Source organism: Mustela nigripes, chromosome 2 (assembly GCF_022355385.1).
Source record: "Mustela nigripes isolate SB6536 chromosome 2, MUSNIG.SB6536, whole genome shotgun sequence".
Lineage (NCBI taxonomy): Eukaryota > Metazoa > Chordata > Mammalia > Carnivora > Mustelidae > Mustela > Mustela nigripes.
In genome coordinates, this window is record NC_081558.1 from 197,912,266 (window position 1) to 197,922,104 (window position 9,839).

The 9,839-nt window shown below is 33.6% G+C and overlaps 1 protein-coding gene across 1 annotated transcript; it reads left to right on the forward strand.

The window, feature by feature from the left end:
• The first annotated feature begins 1,677 nt into the window (after positions 1 to 1,677).
• LOC132010278 (fatty acid-binding protein 5-like) lies at positions 1,678 to 2,321 on the forward strand. Its single transcript, XM_059388183.1, has one exon. It carries the CDS (start codon positions 1,710 to 1,712, stop codon positions 2,112 to 2,114), a length of 405 nt encoding a protein of 134 aa, XP_059244166.1. The 5' UTR covers positions 1,678 to 1,709; the 3' UTR covers positions 2,115 to 2,321.
• Positions 2,322 to 9,839: the final 7,518 nt, after the last annotated feature.

Here is a 9,839-nt window from a genome sequence, read left to right on the forward strand (position 1 = left end):
CTTGGATGCTTCTAAGTTCTGGCGCTGTGAATAAACCTGCAATAAATATTTGTGTGCAAGTTTTTGTCTTGATGTAATTTTTAATCCATTTGGGTAAATGGCAGGAAGTGTGATTATTGGAAAAGTATTTTAAGTTTTGTTACGAAACCAACAAACTGTCTTCTACAGTGACCATGTCATTTCACATTCCCACCAGTAGTGAATGAGAGTTCGTGTTGTTTAATATTTTCAATAGCATTTGAGGTTTATCAGCATTTTGGATTTTGGCCATTTTAGTGGGTGTGCAGTGCATCTCATCGTTGTTTTAATCTGCATTTCCTCCTGATATATGATGTTGAGCATATTTTCAAATGTTATTTGTCATTTGCCTATCTGCTTTATTAATTTAAATGAACATATAAGCTAGAATGTTATATGAATGATAAGCTCTCTTCTAAGTGATTGCAAAGACAGAAGAAATCACACCCCTTTAAATAACCAAATAGAGGGGTGCCTGTGTGGCTCAGTGGGGTAAGCCTCTGCCTTCAGCTCAGGTAGTGATCCCAGGGTCCTGGGATCAAGCCCCACATTGGGCTCCCTGCTCAGCAGGGAGCCTGCTTTCTCCTCTCTCTCTGCCTGACTATCTGCCTACTTATGATCTCTCTCTTTGTCAAATAAATAAATAAAATCTTCTAAATAAATAAATAAATAAATAACCAAATAGATACAACCCATTGCATTCAGGTTCTCATGATAAACAATTACTAGTCATCAAAGTAAGACAAACTGATGGAACCATTTATTAGACACAGTTTATCTTAGATTCATCTGGTAACTGAGAGGGGTATCTATTTTGCTAATTTGCTTATCCATAGGAAAAATAAATTTTTCATATCTTTAGAACAGGTAGTAATTTTTAATAACTTGTGCTTCAAATTAGGTACTTAGTTTCCCACAAAAACTGGAAGATGGGGTATTGTTTTCATTGTTTTTGTTTTTTCAAATAATTTCAAAGAGATGGTGCTCAGATCCTGAAGAAAGACTACCAGGTCTTAAACTCAAGAGGTTTATCTAAAAAAAAAAAAAAAAAAAAAAAAAAAAAAAAAGATTTAAATATATTTTCAGGGACAAAAAGAATTCAAAAGTTTACTTAGATTAACATTACTGAGAATTTATAGTTAGTTAAATTATTGCTCCAAGAAAAAGAAAGGCAGAGAAGTCTCTTCACTTATTTTCAACAGGATAAGTTTAGACTCCTGTTTTTAATTTAGATTAGTCCTGACATCCCCTCTGGTCTTATTGCAATATGCAACTAAGATTTGCAACATTCTGATAAGATTTAAGTATTATTAAGTCATTTCATTGTCTAACAGTGGACTTCGATTGTCCCTTCTATTGGAATCACATTATTCCCCTGGGTCATTCCCTCGATGCTTTAGGTTTTTGCACAGATCTCAATATCTCAGTCAGATTTTTCTTAACTCTGCTTTTTAAATTGCAAACACTCTCCCATCACTGTGTCCTTTGACCCATATTCTCTGTTATTACTCCAAAGCATTTGCCAATATGTAGGCCAAGAACAGCGCAACAGTTGTTATCCAACAAAGATTAATTTCCTGGCATACAGTTTAAATTAAATATCTTTGAAGTAATTAATGAAAGGGAAAAGTTACAAGAATGGAGGAAGAAGATTCAGCTCAGCTCGCTCGGCCGGCCCGCCCGCACCCACCATGGCCACCATTCAGCAGCTGGTAGGAAGATGGCGCTTAGTGGAGAGCAAAGGCTTTGACGAATACATGAAGGAAGTAGTGGGAATGGCTCTGCGAAAAGTGGGTGCAATGGCCAAACCAGATTGTATCATCTCTTCTGATGGCAAAAACCTCACCATAAAAACTGAGAGCACTTTGAAAACAACCCAGTTTTCATGTAACCTGGGAGAGAGGTTTGAAGAAACTACAGCTGATGGCAGAAAAACTCAGACGGTCTGCAACTTCACAGACGGTGCATTGGTTCAACATCAGGAATGGGATGGGAAGGAAAGCACAATCACAAGAAAATTGGAAAATGGGAAATTAGTGGTGGAATGCGTCATGAACAATGTCACCTGTACTCGGGTTTATGAAAAAGTAGAGTAAAAATTCCATCATCATTTTGGATAGGAATTAGCTGTGAGGATGAGCAAGCTCAGTTCAATGAGCAAATCTCCATACTGCTTTTTTTTTTTTTTCCATTACTGTGTTCAGTTATCTTTATCACAAACATTTTACATGCAACTATTTTGAAGTGTTGATTTAATTAGGATCATCCCTTGGGTTAGTAAATAAATGTGTTTGTGCTAAAAATGCACAAACTGTTGTAAAAATGCAGTCAAGAGGGGCGCCTGGGTGGCTCAATGGATTAAGCCTCTGCCTTTGGTTCAGGTCATGATCCCGGGGTTCTGGGATTGAGCCCCGCATCAAGGCTCACTGCTCGGAGGGGAGTCTGCTTCTCCCTGTCTGTCTGCCTGCTCTCGGCCTCCTTGTGATTTCTCTCTCTCTCTCTCTGTCAAATAAATAAATAAATAAAATATTTTTTTTAAAGATACAGTCAAGAGCTGGGATTTTATTAAATGCAAGAGGGTAGTAAAATATGAATGGAGCTGAGAGCTTGTTAAGATGATAGAATCAATCAGACTTAGTAGTTGGTTGGAGATGGGTCATAAAATATAGAAAGAAGTCAAATGTAAAATCCATGACTTCAGAATGAGCAAACGAACAATTAGTGACATCATTCATGCAAATATATAATACATGGAGATCATTTTGGGGATATAAAAATGATTTCTAATTCAGTTATAAGATAGACACTTTCTCTGCCATTTAGCAGATTTGGAAATTTTTTAGACTTCCTTGTCCCTCAATTTCGTCACCAATAAAAAGAACACCTATTTCAAATACACATAAATTACTAAAAAGAATGTCTAGCATATAATAACAACTAAATGTATACTAAGTATTTTGAGGCCATTATATTGTTCTCACTATTAGTATTTAATACAGCAGCAAATGGATTTATGGGCATGAGTTTATATATAATACCATGATGTTATATATACATCAGTATATGTATATTGATGTTATATCAGTGGTGTTATATATACATCAATACATAAATCCTTTGACCAGTTTATTTATAAATTAGATAATATCTATTTTCTTCTATGAGCTACCAGGTTTATAAGAAATGCTAATATGATAGTTTCATGAGGTAAAAGTCTACAGAAATTATTATGTACATAATTATAATTTTAAATTTTGAAATAATTTTGACATATAATGCATATATTCTGATTACAAGATTCAAGAGTAATAAACTTTATAATATTCTGTGTAAACTTTTTCTATCTAATTATTTGTGATCCTAAATTTTATAGGAAGGTCTAAATAAAGCAAATTTCAGTTTTTTATAGTAATGCAACTTTTTTTTTTAAAGATTTTATCTATTTATTTGACAGACAGATCACAAGTAGGCAGAGAGACAGGTAGAGAGAGAGGGGAAAGCAGGCTCCCTGCTGAGCAAAGAGCCTGATGTGAGGCTCGATCCCAGGACCTGAGACCATGACCTGAGCCGAAGGCAGAGGCTTAACCCACTGAGCCACCCAGGCGCCCCAGTAATGCAACTTTTAAAAGAAAATACTTTAGGTTGTAGATAAAAATACTAAAAATAAGTGAATATGACTCAATAATGTTTTTCTAAAAACTGCATTTTAATCTTATTTTTAGTTGTCCTATGTAATCGATTAGTGGTATGTGTCCTTTTTATGTGTGCTACTTAAAAAGTAGCAGTTATAATTAAACAAGATGGTCTTAATATCCCCTTCAGCTTGACTAAAGTTTAGACTGGTTTCCTCCCTTTTCTTAAATCATTTATTTTCAAAAACTTGCAATAACAATTCTTTCTCAGCTCCTTTGAGTTATAAAACTTTCTGCTTCATTCCAGTTTTACAACTCAGAATTGTCCTTCTCAAGAGCTGGGGAGTCATCTTTGAAATGTAATCCTCAAAAAAGAGTCTTTTTTTTTTTTTTTCTTGTCTTAATGGAGAATTGGAGCCTTACTTCTAAAAGCACCAATTATAAATACTAATGGCCTGATCATATTGTCAACCTCTCCTCTGATAGTCTAGTACTTTTCTATTAGCTCATTGCAGTGCTTAAAATTCGTCCACCCTTTGTTTTAGTGAAACTGAGTTCAAACTCTCTTCCCTATTGCAACAGACTTGAATAAAGTCTGTCTTGCCTCTTTAAGTTACCTACTGCTCAGTTCCATAATATAATATAAAAATAAATTTAAGATTTTCGTGTTTCCTTTGTTTTGATTCTTTGTTTTTGTTTCTAGGAATATGTTCACTTAAGGTGTATGAGAATAGCTGATCATTTAACCATAATATAGCAAAGTTAAAATCACCCATGATTGTGTAATGTGGATGGGACTTTTTCACAGTGTACTGTCTATATATGCACTACATGGAACTGTTAGCTATACTGACATTATAAAATATTGCAACGTAAGAAGAATTAAGATAGGATGGGAGGTGTTTTTCTAAGCTCTTTATCCAGCCTTGTTGTCCAGGAGAAACCAAAACCAATGTTTACATAAAAAATTATTAAGAGAAAAATAACCCAATGATTCACAGACTCCTAAATGGTTGGCACATAAGGCTGATACACGACTCTAAAATGATTCTTTTATTTTTTTAAAATCTTGGATACCATTTACCCCATTCTTTTTTACTAAACAAAAATATATAGTCTGTGATACAATTTTTCAGACACTATTGTCTGACATCATAATGATTTAAAACATTCATGAAGGCAAAAACATGTTCTCATTGTTTTTGGCAGGGATTTCCAAGACTAGAAGCTCAAATTGGACATAGTGTCCTGTGGCCTTAATCTTTTCTCATGCTATAACATCTGGAGCTCCTTAGAGCTACCAACTCTGTCACATTTCTGGTGAGCAAAAAAAGCATGTCAAAGGCTAAATCAGTTTGTGTTTTGGTAAACAGGGTATGGAAAGCTCAAGTGCACAAGGCATACCTAGTCTGATTTCTCCTTGATCACAGCTAGTAAATGGAAAAAGTAACGAATGTAAGGAGTCAAGAGACTAGCCCTTGACAAGAAAAGGAGAACAATAAAAAGGTAGTAATGACTCTGTCCTGTTACCAAAAAAAGATAAAAAAGCCAATCACCCTCATGAACCTCCCATTCAACACCAAGTTACAGGAAAACAAATAGCAGCTTGTCCCCTGGTGCTGAGAAGTACATTACAAGCCTAAACCATTTAGTTACTCATTATTCTTTCATTATGGAGAACTGTGACCATTATTCCGTGACCACCAGATGCTTGCTAATGAGCAAACATTTCTTTTTTAAGTCAATAAAAGTTGCTTTCAAGTTTCAACAGAAAAAGTGAGTTTTAAAGTACTCAATTTTCCTTTTCTTTCAACATTTATTAGAAATATATATGTTTCATGCTCCTATGTTGTATAGGGCACAGGGAGCAATGATGATCATATAGTAAATACAGTCTTTACAGAGAAAACTTTCGATGTAGTGAAAGCAAGATGTATTGATCAATGCAGAATTACAACAATGAAAGTGCTGTAACAGAGAAATATGTAGAACGTTAAAAGTGCCTTTAAAGAACAGTAAGATATACAAGTTAATATGTGGTATAATCTCAAGTGTACAGAAGACAAATTTAGAGAGTCTGAAAAATTAAAAGGATATTTAAATAATATGTTGGCTATGAGTATCCATTAATAATTAAGTTACTGAAAAATTCATATTCTTCAGATTTTAATAAAAAGCATTATAGTTAAAATTGTGAAATAATATAAGTATTAAAAGTAGTTTCATTTTCTCAGTCAGAGAAAGGCAAATACCACATGATTTTACTCATATGTGGAATTAAAGAAACCAAACAAACAAGCAAAGGAAAAAAGAGAGAGGGAGACAAACCAAGAAACAGACTCTTAACTATAGAGAACAAACTGGAGGTTATCAGAGGGGAGGCAGGTGGGGGGATGGGTGAAATAGGTGATGGGGATTAAGGAGTAAACCCTTCCTGATGAGAACCAGCTGATGTTTGGAAGTATTGAATTATTATTGTACACCTGAAACTAATATTACACTGTATGTTAACTAACTGGATTTTATATAAAAACTTTTTAAAATGGGTAATTTATACTAGAAAAATCAGAAAAAAAAAAAGATCAACACAGAGCACAAAAATACAATTGTCAGAAAACATACTGTCATTATCTAAAAGTAAACACTTATATAAACATAAGGAAAATTTATTGGGTCAGAATGTTAAATAGTATTGGTTTATTACTATTCATGTGTAAAACCTTTCAGTGATTTTCATACAATTATATTGTATACAACTACACTGTTAAAAATAATTCCATGAAAAAAATCCTTGCAGATGTAAATGAGATTATTTTTTAATAGAAAAATAAAACCTAGATTTTCTTAACTCTCTACTGTGTCAAGTAGACTGACAATTACTTTGTTAGCATAATGAGTTCAGGGTACATATTCTGTGAAATAAAGCCTGTGTATTTAATTGAAATAGAAAATAGCTACAAATTCCTTTTTTAACTTTGCTGCCCTTCTCAGCAAGAGATGAAGGTTATTTCTCCACCTCACAGAATAAGTGTTGGTCTTGTGAGTTGTGTCAAAGACAAAAGGAGGAAGACATATATTGTGGGAATCCAGATGCTCACCTGAAGAGGACCAGAAGTTTCCACTCTTGCCCCCCTGGCAATCTGTTTTCAAGCCGCCATGCAAATAATCTCTATTCACTCCATTGGAGGATTACAGAGCACATGGAGGACTATATTAGCTGAGTTTCCTCTAGAACTGTCATCTGACTACCAATTGACACCAACAATGATCACCAAACATCTAAATCCATCTTAGAATATCCAGTAACAGTAGAGTCACAAGATGACTATGGCTTACCAATGATCCCAGACAGAACTCACAGGAGAACTGCCCATTTAAACTCATCCCACACTACTGACAAGATTATGAGTAAGTAAGCTGATTGTTTAAAACCTTAGGGTTTTGTGGTAATTTGTTATACAGGAAAGGATAAACTGATAAATCTCCCAGACATCTAGTTTCTGAAATAAAATTAAATCTGTTCAGGAGACTCTGATAAAGTCCTTTTGAATAATGGCTAAAAATAAAACACAAGTAATATTTTTAGGTAAGCAATGTGCTAAACATTTTACATTTATTGTCTCTAATAATTCTCAAAGTAATAAATTTAATACTTTTCTTATCTCTACTTTATAGATATTGAAACATCGAGAGAGATTTAAAATGTTGTCCAAGTTTCCACAACAGGAAAGATAGACAAATGAATTCAAACCTAGGTTTACCTTTTAAGGCAAAATTCTTAACTAGTACACATATCTTGTATGTATCCTGTATCTTGTTCCTTCCCCCTTTTTCATAATTTCTAATAATAGTGCCTACAACAAGGATTAGAAATATTGAAACTTGCAATGGCAACATACTTTAAAATGAGAAACCACAAATGGTATAAAATAACTTTTTGTAATTTTTTTTATGTTCATAGAATAGAATGCCTTCTTGACAGAAGCTCAATAATTATGTCTGTATGTAGTTTTATGTGGCTAACAGAATACATCACTACATAAAGAACCACAGTTTATGTTCATCTAAACAGGAAATAGGAATGGCAGTAACTGGGACATTCTCAGAAATGTAAGGGGCACCTGGGTGGCTCAGTGGGTTAAAGCCTCTGCCTTCGGCTCGGGTCATGATCCCAGGGTCCTGGGATCAAGCCCCGCATCGGGCTCTCTGCTCCTCGTGAGCCTGCTTCCTCCTCTCTCTGCCTGCCTCTCTGCCTACTTGTGATCTTTGTCTATCAAATAAATAAATAAAATCTTAAATAAAAAAAAAGAAATGTAAGATTATATAGCGATGTGCTACAATCACAGAGAGTCATCAAGAGGCTCTCAGAGAAAGAAGTAAAACTTATACAAGTATCAGGTTAAGATGTGGCAAGACAAATTAAGATATAAGCCAATATGCTTCCTTGATATGATGATAATACAAGTGGAAATGAATCAAGGATCGAATATATACTATTAACATTTTCAGATAAATATGACAAGAATATTGAAAAAATACATAAGACATTGTATATCCCCTTTTATTTTTGAATGATCATAGAAGAACAGGTAAGCATTTCATGTATTTTTCAAGCATACATATGTACAAAAAAATAAAATGAAACGTTTCTCAGGAGGAGGAGCTGGTCCTTTTGAATATTTCTATTTCCAATATTAAATTACAAATCTTATTAAAAGAATATTCAAAGGAAGATTTTGATCGATGAATTAATGATGTTAGTAAATGGTATTTTAATTTACTTTTGAAATATAATGTCTTAATGCTGTAAATTAGCATATAATTATGGTAAAGCATGACCCCTTTCTTTCTCCCAGAAAGGGAACACACACAAATAAATAGATGTATATTGTCTACACATTATACATATATAATTCTATGCATGTATAGCCTTATAATTAATTTCTTCCTAAATACTATCAACAAAATGTCAATTCTTGAAAATAAATTAAAAGTGTACAGAAACACTAAGCCAAAGTGATATATGCACTCCGACGTTTATAGCAGCACTATTAACAATAGCCAAATTATGGAAAAAGCTTACATGCCCATTGACTGGTGAATGGATAAAGAAGAGGAGGTATATAAAAGAGTTGAGAATAGACTATTACTCAATCTGGAATATCACTCAACTGTAAAAAAGAATGAAATCTTGTCATTTGCAATGACATGGATGGAGCTAGAGTGTATTATGCTAAGCGAAATAAGTCAGTCAGAGAAGGACGAATACTATATAATTTCACTCATATGTGGAACTTAAGAAACAAAACAGATGCACATAGAAAGTAAATAGAGAGTCAAACCATAAAAGAGACTCTTAACTGTAGAGAACAAATTGAGGATTGTTTTAAGGGAAGTGGGCAGGCACATAGGCTAAATGAATGAAGGGGAATAAGGAGGGCACTGGGAGTGCTGAGCACTGGTGTTGTATGTCAGTGATGAAACACTAAATTATACCCCTGACACCATATGCTAATTAACTGGAATTTAAATAAGATACAAGTGTTTCTAAAGTTATCCATAGAAGTTTAAAAAAATAATAAATAAATAAATAATATATCCAAAAACACACTTATAAAAATAAAATCCACCAAAAAAAAAAAGCTAAAGATGACAAAGATATACACAATGTTCACGAATTAGAAAACATTACTAAGATGTCAGTTTTCCCCAAACTTATCTACAGATTAAAACCAACCTTAAGAAATATTCCTGTAAGGCTTTTCAAAAGAAATAAGAAATTTTGCTTCTTAAATTTAGATGATATCAACCTTTTGTCTGTACTGTCATTTAGATGAGCATATAATGAAAACAGAAGAGCTTAATTAAAAAAAAATTAAAACACTGAAACACACAAGACAGCAAATGATACAATGAATAGAATAGTTAAGGAAAAAAGCTTATATCCTAAATATTAAGGAGAGAGGAGTGTGTCAGAACTCGTAGGCATTGTTAATTGGGGTGTAGAATATTAAAAATATTTTGGAAATAAATTTTCAGTTGAATGAATGATCTTAGACAGTTTAGTTGTGTTTTTTCCCTAGGAAAAAGACTTAAAAGACAATTGATTAGAGTTCCCCCGCCCCAATCCTTGCAAAGAGGCCAAATCTGGAAACAAAAGAAATGTGGAACAGTGCAATGTGTATAACA